Source organism: Magnolia sinica, chromosome 14 (assembly GCF_029962835.1).
Source record: "Magnolia sinica isolate HGM2019 chromosome 14, MsV1, whole genome shotgun sequence".
Classification (NCBI taxonomy): Eukaryota; Viridiplantae; Streptophyta; class Magnoliopsida; order Magnoliales; family Magnoliaceae; genus Magnolia; species Magnolia sinica.
In genome coordinates, this window is record NC_080586.1 from 8,200,208 (window position 1) to 8,218,961 (window position 18,754).

General features: G+C 37.5%; 1 protein-coding gene across 1 annotated transcript; it reads left to right on the forward strand.

Annotated features, from left to right (window-relative positions):
• Window positions 1-1,084: 1,084 nt before the first annotated feature.
• Window positions 1,085-17,987, forward strand: LOC131225910 (dihydrolipoyl dehydrogenase 2, chloroplastic-like). Its single transcript, XM_058221520.1, has 15 exons — window positions 1,085-1,619; window positions 4,371-4,517; window positions 6,087-6,221; window positions 7,648-7,765; window positions 10,341-10,465; window positions 11,414-11,539; window positions 11,637-11,717; window positions 11,839-11,901; window positions 12,003-12,077; window positions 12,341-12,419; window positions 12,512-12,612; window positions 13,650-13,763; window positions 15,165-15,278; window positions 15,650-15,721; window positions 17,645-17,987. The coding sequence occupies exons 1-15, from the start codon at window positions 1,302-1,304 to the stop codon at window positions 17,690-17,692; spliced, it is 1,716 nt and encodes a 571-aa protein (XP_058077503.1). The 5' UTR covers window positions 1,085-1,301; the 3' UTR covers window positions 17,693-17,987.
• Window positions 17,988-18,754: the final 767 nt, after the last annotated feature.

The window sequence follows — 18,754 nt, forward strand, 5'->3', positions numbered from 1 at the left end:
AGGGTGGTATGGATATAAAACACATACATCAGAATTTGGTCTCACACCTCCCTCTAGAGCAGATTGCTTGCAGCCCAGTTGCAAAAACTTCTGCAGTTGGAAGCTAGGTGAGTTCGGGTCCTTGCTCTTGCCCGGGTGGTAGACTCCGTGGAGTTTCAACACCGGGTCAAGGGTCCGAGTACCCACCAGTGGTGAAATCCCATGGTGTGCGTGTGTCAGCATGTGTGTGAGGGGTGTGTGTGCGTGTGTTAAAAAAAAAAAGAAGGCTAGGTGAGTTCCACTGCGATGTTTGTGAGAAATTCATCCCCTCCATCTATTTTGCCAACTCATGTTAGAACATAAGCCCCGCCCCAAACTTAAAATAGATCCAAAACTCAAGTAAGCCACCACACATTCCAAAACTACGAGAATTGAACCCCCATTATTGAAACATTGTGGTTCATAGAAGTTTTGGCTCGGGCAAATATTTGGGTTTTCAATTCATCCCGTGAGAATGACATTTTGAACAGCTTAGATGGTATACAGACATTGTAGGAAGCAGCGGTGCTAATGGTGGACAAAGTTCGACCTTTCGTAAGGCTCATCATGATGTTCATTTGCCATCCAATCCAACCTGTACATAAGGTTATATAGATCTAGATGACCGTAGAAAGACTAATATCAACTTGATCCAAAACTTCGATGGCCTCCCATAAGTTTTCAATGATAAAAATTTAATCCCCCAATGTGTGGTCCACTTGAACGTTAGTTATGTCTTATTTTTAGGCTTATCATCTAAAATAATATAAAGAAAATAAATGAACGGTATAGATAAAACACTTACGCTACACTGGCCCCTCGGAGGCCCAGCCTGTCAGTAAGACCAAAGGGCGTCGGCCTTCGTTGTGGGGCTCACGTCCAACCCCCCTCGGTTTGAAAATTGGTCGGCGAGTACGTCGGCCCATCTCTGGGAAGTAACATGTGTCCAATCAAAGCCAATGTCAGGTCACGAGAATGATCTGCTTTCCTCATAACTCATGCACGTGTGCAAACTTATTGCCCTCAGTCCGCATAATGCGCAAGTTAGCAAAGAGAGGCATTGAATGCCAACAATGCGCCATGACTGAGAGCGCCAAAAGCAACGCTAGTAAGCGAGAGTAGTTTATCTGCTTCGCTTCGACATCTCCGCCTCTTCAGCGGATCTCTCGAGACGAATCCGTATATAAACGCAGCACTCTCTCTTTCTCTTCTTCTTCAAATAGCTCCTCTCTCTCTCTCTCTCTCTCTCTCTCTCTCTGTCGAAACCCTAGCAATCTCAGAAAATGCAGGCCTCCATGTCCCTCTCCCTCTCTTCTCCCTTGGCCATCTCCAGATCCAATCGACCCGTTGAATACTCCTCCTTCAACGCCTCGAAGCTTTCATACCTCAGATTCTGCGGTCTCCGAAAAGAGGCCCTAGGATTCTCCGCCTCCAAACGGTCCGATTCCATTCGAATTGCGCGGTCTACGCGTTCCTTCTCCAAGAGGCCTTCCGCTTCGTTGTCGGGGAATGGCGGCCTGGAGAAGGGATTCGATTACGATATGGTTATCATTGGAGCTGGCGTCGGCGGACATGGAGCTGCAATTCATGCTGTCGAGAAGGTATTGCTCCTTTTCTGTGTCAGTGGATCTCGAAAATTTGATTTCTTTTGTTGATTCTTGATGTTTGGAGATGTTAGTTGGATTATAAGTGAAGTTGCCAGTAGAAAATGTAGGCTTTTTTTGTGTGTGTGTGCGCGCGCGCGCGAGCTATATAGTTGGATGAAATTGGATATTTTTTTCTCCTTGTTTTGGTTTTAGTGGAGACACTAACAATTTCAAGGATTATCATTTTAACAGAAGGTTCTAGAAGTGATTTTTCATGCATTGAATGGTTAGGAACTGAATTAACAAACATGTTCTATAATAGGAAAGTTGAAAACCATTAATTGTCGTAATATTCGGCTTTTTTTAGTGCTATATAGTTAGATGAAATTTGATATATTTTTCCATTTTGTTTTGATTTTAGTGGAGAAACAAAAAAGTTCGAGGATTATCAAAATGTTCTAGAATTGATTCGTTATGCATTGAATGATTAGGAACTGAATTAACAAACACGTTCTATAATAGGGAAGTTGAAAACCATGTGTCTTCGTAATATTCGTGCAAGACACAAGTTCTGGTTATGGATACCAACCAATCCCTCTTGGTCTTGTACAATCCATTTGGCCTGGTGCAAGCTTTTCCACATTGGTAAACTCATACCTGAAAGTGCTGGATGACTGAAATGAAACATCAATTGTAGGATAAAATGGATGTCATTTGCATTTTCAAATGCTTTCTACATTTATATTTGCAATTCTCTATTTTAAATTCGGACATATTGACTGCAAGAGGTAAGATTCTGTCATCGTTTGCTTTGTTGGTCTGTTGAAAATCTAAATATCATCATCAAATCCCTTCTCAGGGGGGTGGGGGCGCGGAAATCATCAGCAAAGCCTTGTCCCAACTAATTATGACTCCTATATTGCCATTCATTATCCTATCTTAAGGCCTTGTGCCTCAATATGTGAACAAACCTTCCTATCCCATCTTGCCACCTCAATCCATGTCCTTTTAGGTCTTCCTTAGAGCACCAAATCGTTATCCGGATCCATGGATACCAGAAGTATCTAACCCAATATACTCAGATTTGTATCCAAAGTTCAGTCTTGATTAAGAATCGGATTGGGTACTGGTCTATGGATTCAGATCTCATTAGACATTGAGTGAGGTACCTGCATATATGATATTCTTAGTTTTGCACTTTATATAATTACGTTTATTATTTCAAAACCCTATAAGGGCATGTTTCTAAGATGAGATAGAACATGAGAATGGACACAATCCTCTACCCAATTCCAGATCCAAACCACATCCTAACAAGACCTTATGGGTATACAAATTCAATAGGATTCAGATCCGGGAGCTCATATATACCACCCATATCTGAACTTGATAGGACATGAATATGGAACTAGTAGGGTTTGGTTATTGGTATACTTATGCCTGACTCGAACCCATGGCCCTTTGATAATCCATGTCTTCTTTTATCATCTTTTCAGGCTCCTCAACTCTAATGGTTCCCTTCTTTCCAGAGCTGTTTTTTTGAAAGATGATTGCATTGAACGAAAAGAAACTGGGAGACAGGGAAAGCTAAACAAAAGAACAGAAAACAGAAAACAGAAAACAGCAAAAACAGAAAAAACAGGAAAAGAAATAAACTGAGGATGAAAGATCCATTGAGATAGCAGATCAGAACAACTCAGCTCACGACCCTAAAAACAGCAAATCAGCATTCTTCAGCGCGTCAACCTGTGTGGCCCATTCTATCAGGGCCTTCTTTGCCTTCGAGGACACATGGATGAACCATCAGGACTACTACGATGCTGCTTATGATGACCTCATTCTTATTTTTATCCTTCCCTCACACATTCATCTCTGGTCTCAACATCATCTTCTCTGAGATAGTCAAATCTTTGCTTATGGTGCTTTCTAATTCCTAACACCTTGCTACAAGTAGCATAGCCAATCAAATGGTTATTTCATAAAATTTTCCGTGAGTTTTGTAGGCATGCAACAATCACATAACACTCTAGAGGTACACCACTTCATCTACCTAGATCTAATTCTATTTGGAAATGTTATCGTCAATATCCCTTTCCTTTTGAAGGAGAAAAAACTTTCTTCTTCTTCTTTTTAAAGGTAAGTTATATATATAATGGCTCTCCTCTAGAGAAAATCATACTTGGTTATATTGCTTTATTGATTGCACTTGCCCATTGGATATCTAGGATAGGTAATTTAGCGCGGGCACGCATGCATGTGTTATAGCTTGGGTGGACATTTACATTAACATGATTTTGGTCTTGAGATTATAATGTACTGGTTGTCAGCTACAGTGCTAAGTTTTGTATGGTTGGTAGCACGAACACCATTCCATTGCTTTGCATGTATAACATTCTCCATATGCTGCTGTAGACGTTGTTTTGTGAAGTCTAAGATTCAGAATTTAAACTTATCTAACATGATTATGTGCACTACTTGCTCATAATTGGTAAACTTCTTTGAAAATTTAGATTAATTAAATATTACGCACATCCAATCTTATGCTGAATATTTACATTTGCTTGATCTTTTGAAGAGTGGTTGTTTCTTATTACTGGTTGGCATGCTCTATCTCTTGTCCTCAGTTGTTTTACTTCGATCTTAATTTTTTTTCTTGGTCTTGCTACTAAATTGCCTAGTGACATTTCCACATGGATGAGATGTTTTATTATTTTTCTTGAATTGATATCCATCTGAGATGTAATGTGATAAATGATTTGGTCACAGGGTCTGAAAACTGCCATCATTGAGGGTGATGTGGTTGGAGGAACATGTGTAAATAGAGGTTGTGTTCCTTCTAAAGCTCTTCTTGCTGTGAGTGGTCGGATGCGAGAGTTTCAGAGTGAGCATCACCTAAAGGCCTTGGGTTTACAGGTATATAATGCTTATGTTCTCTTTGATCTTCCTGCACGTAGAAGGTCAACTACCTGGTGCTGCATTATTTTATTGAAATCTAACTAAAGATGTTTGTGTTGAAAGTTGAAACTAAGGACATATTTGGGTCGGGGTCTAATCCCAATTGTTTCTATTTATTTATTTATCTTTTTATTGAAAGGATATGAATCCAAAATTATCCAATGTTTTATTTTATCCACAATTTCACAGATGGGATTGGCAACATGTTAGAAGGGCCTTCTTTTTATCCTTTTTTTAAAAAAAAAAAATTTAATTTTTTATAAGCAATGATGAATTTTATTGGGAAGAAACAGGAATAGCCACCTTGTGCATTTCTTTCATTTTGATTCTTGCCGAGACAAAAAGGACAACAATTATCCTATTGGATTTTATCAGAACTGCCCTATCCAAACTCCAAACTGGCTCTTAGGTCTTACATATAAGGAACAGCTTCAATTTTCAAGAATAACCCTGAAAATAAATAATTAATTAAAAAATAAAAAATAAAATGTCCCAGAGCAGTAGAGCCCTCCCATACCGTCCCTGACGCTACATTTTGATGGGCTTACACCTGATTTATCAGTTGTGTTGGTAGAAATCCCATAACATATCAGTACCAGTAAGAAAGCTTCACATAGTACCTATTGGTACTGATAGGCTTAGCACAAATATTTTTCCATCATTACCGATATGAACATGGTTTGATGTTCCTTCCCTGACTTTTGGTGTATGTGGATGATTAAGTCATGCACCACATAGCATTATTGATGGAATACATGTCAATAATGATAGATTTAATGCAGGGGAATTCATATTGTTTCCAGTACAAACATACTTGGTCTAATTGGACATATCAGTACCAAGAAGTAATACCATAAATAATAATTGTGAGTGCTGTCATCATGCTTCGTTCCAGGTGCTGCTGAGATGTCGTTATAGTATTAACACTATGGTTTATGCAAAGATAATTTCATTTGTGTTGTCGCACCACAGCTTCTACATAAAGCTATGTGATTGCCCGATTGGTTTCTGTTTCTTGATGCTGTTCCTTATCTTTAGCTGCTCTGGCAATGAAATTCTTGACTGCCTTGGCAGCCTAGAACTTGCTCTTGTACTTTATACAATAAAACATTATGATCATTTCTGGGTTATCAAACTAGTGATTTGTACCTCATGTGCACTAAATAACAATTGTGACATGATCCTAAAACTTCCAAAGTTCATGTATTTGCCGTTATGGGCGGAAAGAATACTAGTTGCTTGAAGAAACTTCTTTTAAAATCTCCATAAAAAGAGAAATTTTTATTAATTGGGGAAGTTTCATTATTTTTAGTCATAGTTGCAGTCTATCAGTTCAGTTTATTAGTTGACCCGGTTCTTTTAAATTGACTGCTCCTTGTTAAGTTCATCTGTTTATCCTTGGCATTGGCTAAACTTTACATTCCTGAACTTAATAGTGCTAAACATCATTATTTATCAGTTACTTTGATATGCGGCATCGTTATTAACTTGTATTGAACTCTGACAGCTTGTTGTATTGGATGATAGGTTGCAGCTGCTGGTTATGATAGACAAGGTGTTGCTGATCATGCAAATAATCTAGCTTCAAAAATTCGTAGTAACTTGACCAATTCAATGAAAGCTTTAGGCGTAGACATATTGACAGGTGTTGGCACAGTGTTGGTAAGTCATAATGCTGCCATTCAATTGATTCCTGAAAAATATTTTAGCTTGTAGATTCTAATATTCAAAGGAATCAGTGCATTTAAAAAAAAAAAAATTTATATTTGAGTTGCCAATTGCCATTGTTCCAGCCTCTGTTGGTTGAATAACTTAAACCTTTTATTCTCAAAATTGTGTCTGAACTGGAAAGTTTTTACAAAATTGGGGAGGATTTTTCTTGAGATTTACTTTTTCATCTAATAGGCATAGAGAAGGCATTGGAATGGGTTCCCCTGCTTTTGCTTTCCTCATGTAATATCTTTTTAATACAAGCCTATATCGAGCTGCCTAAGAAACTTATCCTTGTTGGAATATTCAAGTGCTTAGAAAGAGTTCATGCGCTTTCTGATCTCAAGTGCCTTGTGGAAGTTTCTGTACTGCCTTTGAACTGGGACGTACTGACGAGAAGCACTGTTGTGGTAACTCCATCTTGTTCAACCTGATCATTCTGAAAAGTGTAAGCTAGCTTGAGGACCATTGATGTTACAGAAAGTTAACTTAGTTATTAACGTCTGCAGAGCTTTACATTGAGCTTGTCTTATAACACTACAATTATTGGAGTGATGTATACAGCTCATCATCAATGCCTGCCCCGTATGCTTGCAGGATGGGGAATTGGTCTGTCACCTTTTCCTGCATTGCCAGTTTTCCAGGGAGGTTTGGGACCTTGTGCTCCAGTTTTGCAGTATGTCTTGTGTCTTTCTGAATTCTATTGAGGTCTTCTTCAGGCAATGGCTTCATGGTTGTCGGAGTAAAGTTAACATAAAGGAGTGGAGACTATTTCTCCTTGCAGTTTTGGGTGTTCTTTTCTGTTAGATCCATTGTCTCTCTTTGGGTGTTAGCTTCCTCTTAGTTTGGGAGCTGTGGTTGGGTGTTTGGGTCTCCTCAGGCTGTTGTTGGGAGTTTTGAGGAGGTCCTGCTCTCCTTTTATTCCTTGTATTCTTTTGGCTTTGCCACTTTTATCAATTAATTGTCATCCTTCAAAAAAAAATATATGCAGTTCTCGTCATGCTAATATAATGTGTACGTGTTACTGCATAGAATGCAGTATCAGTTGAGAAAGATGCTCCTCCAAACTACTAGGCGGTTCTCTCCAAAGACCAGGCCTTGGAAAGTATCCTTTCAGATACCATTAGTTCTCCTTGTTGCCGAGTTCAATGACAATATTTCAAGCCTCTAATCAAGCACATCATAGTGCCAAATGGTTATGAGTGCTTTTAACTGAGAGTTTATAGATAAAAAAAGTTAGACATATTACCTACAGAAGCAAAGCCTGCCTTTCTGTGCTTCTGAAGTATCATGTTAGTGCAATCCTATGATTTTCAATTGCATTGGATCTTCATGGATTTTGACAATCATCTTGGTTTTATTTATGTATATATTTCAGGGTCCACAGAAGGTGAAATATGGAAAAGTTGGCTTCACTGACACGGTAATAACAGCAAAAGACATAATCATTGCTACTGGCTCTGTTCCCTTTGTTCCTAATGGCATTGAAGTTGATGGTAAGTTCCGATTTTATGCATCCTTTTTTTCTGTTTTAGACTTCTGTCATGTTGTAAAATCGTCAAGAAGCAAGACCCATTGAATACATGCATTGCAATACCTATAGTTCTGACACAACACTTTAGTAGGTGATCCTGTGATAGAAAGCATGCAAGGGCTGTTTGGTTAGGACTAATATGAGTATATACCATTTGAGCTCCGTGATTTTATTTTATTTTTTTCTTCCTGAAATTCATTTATTGCAGAAAAAGGAAACATTCAAATGGTAATGATTGTTGCTTTCACCATAAGAGGTTTGCTAATTCCGCGTGTGTAGATCGTACACATCCAAATGTGGGCACGTCTGCAAATATGAAACACACTTGTGAGATCCGAGCTTTCCATAAGGTTGGAAAAAATGCTTGCCCTAAAAAATTAGACAGTTTTAATCTTCATGTGTCCACAACAAACAATGTATATTTACGGTTTTTTTTTTTTTTAAGGTAACACTACCAGGGATTGAACCCTGGATCACTCACACATGCTACACTGTCTCTACCAGCTCACCTAATGAGCAGGAGACCCTAACAGCCATTCATTTGGTTTGATATGCTGTGGCCCACCTGAGGCATAAAATGGCCTGATTTTCATGACAGAAGATCTAAACAGTATAGCTCACCTGATGGAAAGCTCAGACCCCACACGTGTCACATTTACATGCATCCGCATGTGGATGTGTACGGCTCCCACATGCATATGGAATTAACAAACCTATCACCATAAAGCGAGCCAAAAGCTGCAATGAAAAAAATTTCAGCCCAGAGCCTATCATTTCTCAGCTGTTTAATTCCAACCAATGTTTTAAATATCAACGATATCAACCGATATATCCCACTATATATCTTGTATCCCACCGGTGCGATACGAAACGCACGAGTAGTGTTGATATATCCCACATGTTCGATTCAGTAAGCATTTTCAATTTTCGATCCCTTTTTTCGTTGAAATTATGTTAAATCAGTGTCAAATTGTTATAAATCCATTGGTTCACCATGTTTTGCATGAAAAATCATGGAGTTGGAATTTGATTTTGACATTCATTGGTTTTTCATGTTCTCCATGGTTTTTTCAAAATTTTCCTTCAATTAGCTATCAATTGAGACTAATTTCGAAGTATTTGATAAAATGATCATTACATACACTCTAATTTCAAATTTTGAGTGTAGGTGGTTTGATTTGGGGAAATTTCAAATTTTCCCTAATTTCTCCCTTGCAATGTTGCACTACAAACATGAAATCAAGCATGTATGAGGGCTAATCTACTGATTTGTTGAGTCCTTGTCAATTTTTGAAAAATAAAAATCATTTTTAATCTCTCTCTCTCTCTCTCTCTCTCTCTCTCTCTCTCTCTCTCTCTCTCTCTATATATATATATATATATATATATATATATATATATATATATATTCAAAATTCCCCTTCAACCAACTGTCAATTATGACTAATTTCGAAGTATTTAGGAGCGTTTGATGAAATGATCATCACATACACTCTAAATATTATGCATTCAATTTGAATATAGTTACATTAGTTCTGTCAGACAACGCATAGCTTAGGACCCTATACAAAAGAAACCTATTATATGCACTTCTTTTTTGAGATGTTATGATTTAAAAGTGTGTAATAAGGTATTTTTTAACAATCCCTGAAGTTTCATTGAAAAATTCAACCATTTTCCCAATGTTTCCTCATGTTTCCCAAAAAGTGCAATAAATTACCCGATACAAACGATATATCCCGTGCGATAACCTATGCGTATATGTATCCCAAGGATGTGATACGTAATGCGATACCGATATTTCGAACACTGATTCCAACAACGCATGAGATCAATGTCCTGTATATTTATTCAATCAATGCATCAGTGCATTACTTCTTTCTCTTTCTTAAATTAAAAGATTGGTAGGGTTTTGTGATGATTCTTTTATTGTTCTTGCCAAAGATACTGATTATTAACTCATATTTCCGTCCTGTACATGCTGCAGAGTCTCTTTTTTTTTCTTCATCTTCTAAGGTAAATGAACTTCATTGATGCCCATTGATAAAAGAGTGCCAGTCACATTTCCAGCTCCTCAACTTTCTCATCTTTAGTCCATACAACCTTCTGGGTTTATTAAACTTTCTATTGGTCATGCCCCATTTCAAACATAACTTTCCTTCACAAGCAATTCGTTAAAAAAATCCTTTGTGAAGAGTGATCATTTGCACATTTGTTATCCTATCCAGTTAGTTCAGCAGGAGGTCATAAGCCATTGGTACGCTTTAAATTTACAAGGCTATGTTATTAATGCATTGTGCTCTCCATTGATTTCTAAGATATTTCCTCCATGCAAATTGTTTTGGGTCCTTTTTCACTTCTTAGAGATGGCTAAGTAAGAAACTTGGAAAATTCTTTTGTTTGGTTTTTAATATAGTTTTCATTACTGCTCAAAAAACAAATGAGAAACTTGGAGACTCTTGAGGTGTATAGGAGACCGGTACTTTTCTTTTTATATTTATATGACTGATTAATGACTCATGGATAATGACCTGCAGGGAAGACTGTAATTACAAGTGATCATGCGCTCAAGCTGGAGTTTGTTCCAGATTGGATAGCTATTATAGGAAGTGGTTATATTGGCCTTGAGTTCAGTGATGTGTACACAGCCCTTGGATGTGAGGTGGGTGTAATATTTTTGTCACCCATTGATTCATTTTATGCTATTAACAAACTGCAGTTTGTTTTCAAGCTGGATGCAAATATGATCAACGTTTATTTCCTATTGCCTCTGGTGTTAGTTATACGAACACGGCTGCATCTTTCTTTCTTTTTATAAAGGCAGTAAAACCAAAACGCTCTGTGAGGTGGGTGTAATATTTTTGTCACCCATTGATCATTTTATGCCATTAACAAACTGCAGTTTGTTTTCAAGCTGGATGCAAATATGATCAACGTTTATTTCCTATTGCTTCTGGTGTTAGTTATACGAACATGGCTACATCTTTCTTTCTTTTTATGAAGGCAGTAAAACCAAAACGCTCTGTTTGGATTTTGGGTTCATGTTTGTAACTTCAACTGCCCAATTAATTGGTATAAAGCCTAGATGATGATGATGACGATGTTTGTAACTTGTAACTCATTTCCATGGTTCTAATCACTGCTCTTCGTTCCCATCATATTGCAAGACATGCATGTGCTACTAACTATTTTGAGGTTTAAGTATGAAGATTTTTGTTTCTTTCCTGTCTTTAATTGCTTGAACAAATTTAAAGATCAACTTTGAAATGCTTGCACTTTATCAAAGATTTCGAAAATTTACAACAATCCTAAAATAATTGGGATGATTCAAGTAATCTCTTTTTAAATTGTCAACCGTAATCATTCAAGTAGTGCAAACATTTTCTCTTGCTATGTCTCCATTATTGTACACATTTAAGTTGTAAAATGAGGTCCTTGACATCTGATTTTATAATCCCCTTCAGTTTGCAGTATCCACTCTTTAGTTTGCCTTTACCTAGAAAACATGCCTATATGATCGCTGCAAGGAGTTCATATTATCAACTTTTAATCTGGATTCAGAAAAATTTTCTTGCCAGCCTCAACTAAGCTCTACAAATTTATTGCACAGGTTACTTTTGTTGAAGCTCTAGATCAACTTATGCCTGGCTTTGATCCTGAGATAGGGAAGTTGGCCCAGAGAGTTCTCATTAATCCAAGGAAAATCGATTACCATACAGGTGTCTTTGCAAAAAGGGTACTTATTCGTTAGCTTCTGCTATGAGCATATTGGGCATCTTAGAAGGGATATAAAAACCATCAATTTCTTCTTCTTCTTTTTGTATTTATCATAGATCACTCCAGCAAAGGATGGAAAACCTGTCTTCATTGAACTTATTGATGCAAAGACAAAGGAACCAAAAGATACTCTGGAGGTAACCAAAAGATTATCATCTTCTCTAAGAACTAGCAAGGCGTGTGTGTGTGTGTGTGGTCAGGACTGGCAAGGCATGTAGAGTCATACATAACGTAAGTTGAATAATCTTATTTCTACAGGTGGATGCAGCACTCATTGCAACTGGAAGGGCACCATTCACAAAAGGTCTTGGCTTGGAGAATGTAAGTGGTATTAAATATTTATTTATTTAAGGAACTGGCCCAAACCCATAAGCAAAATACAAAATTAATTGTTTAAGTAATTATGGTTGGTTTATCCTCAGATAAATGTAATAACGCAGCGTGGATTTATTCCTGTTGATGAGCGGATGCGAGTAATCGATGCAGATGGCAATCTGGTTTGTCATAATAATCTTTGTGAATTCAGTTTTCTACCTTTTCTGCTAACCATTATGGCCTCTCAGCTTGCAGCTTCCCTTGAGCAGTAAATGTTTCAATCCTAGCAGATATTATTGGATTTGGATTAGCATTTTTTTAAAATGATAATCATCTATGTACTTCCAAACTGCATTGATTTGTAACTTGAATCAGCATGCTTATGAGATGACAATCATCTACATAGCTCCGGAACTCCATTTGATGTGCTTGTTAATGTTGTTAGGTTCCTCATTTATATTGCATTGGTGATGCAAATGGAAAAATGATGCTTGCTCATGCTGCTAGTGCACAAGGGATCTCAGGTAACTACTATATTGTCTGCTGCTTTTTGTCAATCATGTAATATACAATTTCAATATTCACCCTGCAACACCTTGTATTTCTTGTGACACAGTTGTTGAGCAACTTTCTGGGAAGGATAATGTGCTAAACCATTTGAGCATTCCAGCAGCCTGCTTCACGCACCCTGAAATCAGTATGGTTGGCCTGACAGAGGTGAATTTGGGACCTGCTAATTATTGTTGTTATTATGTTGTTATGACTTATGAGAATGATTTTGATTATCAACATCCCTGGCATGTTATCATACCATCTCTTTGGTAGATTAGAATATCGAGTTTAGATGTTATGAATTTGTTTTTTAGCTAATACGAATACTTTTATGGGAGCAAAATCTAGACATGCATCCTTTGGTAATGCCTGTTTGCTCAAAGTTCAGAATGTTTCAGTTTTTTTTTTTGATCTCTTGTAGTGGTAGTAATCTTTGAGAAACTGACATCCAAACAAAATGGGTATAGTTGAGCATCGAGCCCATTATTTTTTTGCGAGAATACTCTTGATTACTCTTTGAGAGAATTCGTGTCCATTATTGATTACTCTTGCAGAAATTGACATGCATTACTTCTCATGAACTTAGCCACACATCCAGGTTTGTTTCAGGAGCATTAGTATTGTATCCTCCCATCTTTTCTCATCTAGGTGTCCAAGTTTACTTTCATATCTTTCATACAACTTCATGAATCATACTGTGTATGCCATTCAAAAAGAGAGAAAAATAAAATAAAATGAGTCATACCATATAGCAAGAGGAATTGGAGGACCCTTACGTGTTCCCATATAGAATCTTTTTTAATAAAAGAAAATTACAATTGTAGACACTATGACTTGAACAAGTTACATCATGATTTACTGGGTAACTTGCAAAGTGGTTTACTTCCCAATGAATATGGGAAGCCAGAATCACTTTAACATTGTATGAGCTGTCATGAAATCATAACAGAACTGCTCCAAATTCTAGACACAATGTCCCCTTTTTGAGGCATCTGATGATTACACACATGACACATCTTCCTTGTTAGGTTGATATATCCATTTCAAACTGTCTTGTTTACATTTCATTAAGGACAACAATTGGACAACATTACTAAGATATTGTTTCTTTCTTTGATTTATTGAAATGAGGGATATTCCAAAACCAGCATTACTCTTTTTTCTCTAGATCCTACTGAAGATATCTGGAACTATCTTTGCAGCCACAAGCCAAGGAGAAAGCTGAAAAGGAGGGATTTGAAATAAGTGTAACCAAGACCAGTTTTAAGGCTAACACGAAGGCCCTAGCAGAAAATGAAGGGGAGGGGCTAGCTAAGGTGATATATTAATCCCTTACTCTTTGTGCTGCACTGTACTCTTTTCATCCAAAGCTTCCCTTTATGTTATTGGAGACCTGTATATAGAGACTATTGTCAATGATACGAATAATGTTTGAGGTAGAAAGCTATGGAAACCCATTTCACGTTATTTTTGGTAAGAACATCAGTATTGCATTTGCTTGTAGTACGTGCACATGTGTAATTAGTGGATTCCAATGGGGACCAGATCTTATGCCTCTGGAGGGATCGGAGGGTCGGTGCCTCTATGTCCTCATGTAACATGAATGGACCTGATCGAAACCCTATGGAGGCATGTGAAAGCAGTGAATCCCAAAATGGGACCAGATCTGGTACCTCAAGAGGCATGGGAGGAGTCATGTCTCAGTCTCTTGTGTGGTATAAATGGACTAGATTGAAGCCCTTCGTTTGATAGGTCAAAAGGCGAAATACTCTTTGGACAATCCTACCACTTTAGTTGGTGGCATATAAATGGACCTTTTTTTTTTAGAGAGATACAAATGGACATTAAAAGATCAGCAATGGCTCACATTCAGTGAGAAAAGGTCCATTTATTAGATGCTTAGGATTGTCCAGTGTGCTATTTATCAGTGACCAATCGATGGTGGAGCCTGCAGGATGCCTGGTTCTGATTATCAGAGACACGTGCCATGTGCATGCATCTGTTTATGAGATGCTCATGAGCTTGAGGTTTCACTTCTGGACATCCTGACATCAATTGATCACCAAAGGCATCAGCTTTGTTCATATTAAGATAATTTTGTATCCAAATGTTGACATCTTAATTATGTTTATTGTATTTCCTTTGCACATCCCTTTTTTACTTTCAGATGGATGATGGATGTATTCTTTGTTTTCATTCACTATCATCCCTATAGTTTAATGAATTCGATCATAAGACATGTATTTTCTACCAAAAGAAAATGAGTTATCAATGTCTCTTTGGGTCAGGATTTTATTATCAATCTGGTCATTGAGGGAAAACGTTCAAAGCAGGCATGTATTCTTGACCTTCTTTTCTGTCTAGCGATCAGGTTTTGAGATGGGGGCATCTGGCTCCTTGAGCATTCTTGTCAAATGGATTAGCACATGGGAGGCAGTCAGCATCCCTGCTTATTGGCTTCTTCGTTTGTGCCACTTTACAACCCCCTGCCTCCCTCCCTCTCCTTGTGTGTGCGTGTGTGTGTCCAGTTCTTTTAACTTCAATTTAAAATCCTGCAGTATTATTTTGTTCATAATTCCATGTAGGGGATTGCCTTTTATTATTCCATTTATAGTTTTCATTTGTTTTGGAGGTGCTGATATGTTTCTCATTGCCTTAAAAAAATAGCATCAGGGGCTGAATAAGTGCTAAATTATTTATCAATCATCACCATGCAGTTGATATACAGACCAGACACAGGTGAGATTCTTGGAGTTCACATTTTGGGGCTGCATGCTGCCGACCTCATCCATGAAGCATCAAATGCAATTGCCTTGGGGACACGTATTCAGGTAATCCTTATGGCACCTTCATGGTTATTGTGTCATGAGTTGCAAGGTGCAGGCATCAGTTTTAGTAATAATAATAAATAAATAAAAAGATATGAGTTTTAGGTGCCTGAAGCATCATTTCATCCATGTGAATTTGTTACCTAAATTTCCATTTTGTTTCTTCTTGTGTACCTGCAATTTGAAGCTTTGTCTGGCCTCAAAATTGTGGGGTGGATTTCTCTTCAGATCGTGACACTTATTTTGAGAAAAATAAAAAATTTCAGATTCTTGCGAGTCGCAATACACATAGGAACCATTTATTCTTCTTCATTGATTTTGTTAATGCATGTCCTTGTTTCTTAAATTGATTTGTTGTTTTCATGTCCCAACAGGACATAAAATTCGCTGTTCATGCACATCCAACCTTGTCTGAAGTACTTGATGAACTCTTTAAATCTGCCAAGGTATCGCCTCTAATTCTCTGTCATCATCTAGAATTTAATCTGACTGCATTATGGGCGTTTCAGATCTTCCTCATGCCATCAAATATTAAACATGTGATTAAAGTTGGAAATCTCCGCATTACTAGTAAAATATTAAGAAACTTTTTACTGGATACTTGTGACTTAAATTTTAACTTGTCATCTCACAATTAAGACCATAGAGCAGCAGGCAATGCAAGCACAGGAACTATTAATACCTGCAAGTGACGAACCAAGAACGTGTTGATAATAGATTCAGTACTGAAGTTGCATTGAGTAATGGGTTCAATGACTAGAATGAGATTGGTCATTTTCAGTTACAAAACCCAACCATGCATTGCTACTGGAAAGTGGCTGGTCCAATATCTTTCAGTTTCAGCATGGCTTTGAATCGGTTGATCCATGATATCAACCAGAATGATATTAGTGTGTTTAAACAATGGGACAAAACTAGTAAATTTAAGGAACATGGAGGAAGTGTGAATTTGAAGGAAGGGATGAGGGTATCCAATCAGTCTTAAAAATGAATTTAACTAGTTTCAGAAAACTTGATTGAAGATTTGAGGGGATTGATGGATGCATGATTTTAACAATATATGTTTGCTCAATTTCGACAAAAAACTAACTACTCCCAGGATTTCGGCTTTGTTGTGATTTTTTGTTTTTTTATTACTTGAAAAGCCTTAATGCACCCACAATGAATGTCGTGTCAGTTTCTTGACTAGTCCGAGGGCCTTTTAGCTTCCATGGAACTTTTTCAAGAGAAGCTTCCATGGAACTTTTGCATCTCTTGACATAGAGGGCTCTTTTTCTTCTTTCTTTCTTTCTTTTTTTTTTTTTATTAATCCTTTTTTTCTTTTTGTTTTTTCTAATAGAGAACCTTTGATGTTCATGATGAATCTGGTGTTGACAAATGCCATCTTCAATTTCAATAAAAAAATTGTTAGCTCCCAAATCCCTAACCTCATTTCAATAAAAAAGTTGTTAGATCCTAACCTCCCAAACATCTTAGAAGAGTTGTTTTGAATTTTGATCCAATATGTGTTAACCCTTCTAAACTTAAGACAAATTCATGCAGGACAATTAAACACTTGTTCTAAAAGCTCGAATTGATAAAGCATGGCGAATCAATCATTTATCTCATAGCCCATGCCCTACATCACATAATTAACCGCTTGCTCTAAAAGCTTGAACCCGGTGCGAAAATGCCCTTGCATTAATCACCCCCAATGAGGAGTCTTAAACACGAGACCTCCCGCTCTGATACCACTTTGATGCGGGACAATTAACCACTTGCTCTAAAAGCTCAAACTGATAAAGCATAGCGAATCAATCCTTTATCTCATATCCAAGGCCCCACATCCCATGGGTTAGGTCCTCATGGGCCCCACTTCACATGGGTCCGCTTCACACAGGTGGGGCCCACCTCACACAGGCCGCCTACCTGAGTGTGCCCCTGCATCCCACAAGTCACCCCACTCAAGCCCAGTTTGAAAATGCCCCTGCATTACAAATTGGTAAGTTACCCATGACTGAACGAGGAACATTGTTGCAAAGATTATTGAAAATTCGAAACTGCAAACATTCTAGAATCAAAGTCTTTGTCATTCTCAAGAACAGCTCCATCAAGCCATTAAGATGCAATTCATCATATCATGTTTTGACTATCACACATCATAACTGTTTATTTGGTAGGAATTGTTGCTGCAGTAACATTACATATGTTGGATTTTGATATTACTTTCGCCCAAATCCCATTGGCACCAATCTACCAACCATAGGAACCCACTTGAATAATGGGTCCCGCCATTAATTCCAATAAGATCATGTGCAATGCGGAATTGAATAGAGTTAGAAAACTCAACCGTTACTCCAGAAACTGATGCGTGTTTTCTTATCCAACAGGTTAATGTTAGCGTTTCTCATTCAGCCGCCGAACCAGTTGCAGTCTAAAGTTTGGTTACAATCCATATAAATTTATGGAGTTTTCTTTGTAGTTTGGAATACGGAGGGGCAGATTTCGTCCCATATAATGTTCGAGCCATCTATGTCGAAGAAAAATAAGTGTTGCTGATGTCATCGATGGTGCTGATCTTTGGGAAAGAATTAGGTTCTATTTTTTCTGGTCGGAGATATCTTAGTTTTGCAATTTTGTGCTTTATGTTGAGGAACCTTTATTCTCTGGCAATTTTTGTACTATGAGCTTTATTTAAAATAATTATTTTTGGTGCATCAAACTGGACTTGTATCATGCCATTGTTAATGATCTACTATTGGATTTTGATAACAAAGCTTATTGTTGGTGAACCTTAACCAACATCAGCATTTCGCAGCAGAAGCCATGATTGGGTGGGGCTAGCTGTCTACCACTGTGTGATAGCAAAACTCTGTTAATTTGTGTCCAAAACCAACAATTTCGTCACTTAAAAATAATGCAATGCCATCATCTCTACCTTCTTTCCTTTTTTCATCAGGTGGGGAAGAATGATCTTATTCAAAAGATAAGCAGCCATCGGGAAAAGTGGGCTTCTTTTATTTTTGTTTTAAAAAAAAAATAAAATTCAAATGATCCTCACGGCAAGGGCTGCCGTATCTATGCTCGCACAGTTGACATGCTCCTGTGAGTTGCATGCAATGTGTTGTAAGTGTCATTCCCCACAACTAGCGATGTAAATGGGCCGGATCAGATTGGTTGATTAAGTTGACCAGGTTGAATGGGCCTGAGTTTAGAGTTTAGGACTGAAGTTCTTAGGATTTAGGCTTATACGGTTAGGGTTTAGGATTGGGTTTTGGTTGTCCATCCATCAATTCAAACTCAATCAGCTTATTAGCCTGTGCTGGGGTGTCTGCAAGAAAATACTAAAATACATATATTTGCATATTTATGAATTAAATAATTATATAAAAAAAATACATACTTAATAAGTTTATCTTTAATGGAGGTCTTAAAGTATGCAATGTTGACTTGGGGAAACATTAGAAACATGGGAAAATTAGTGGGATTTTTCAATAATA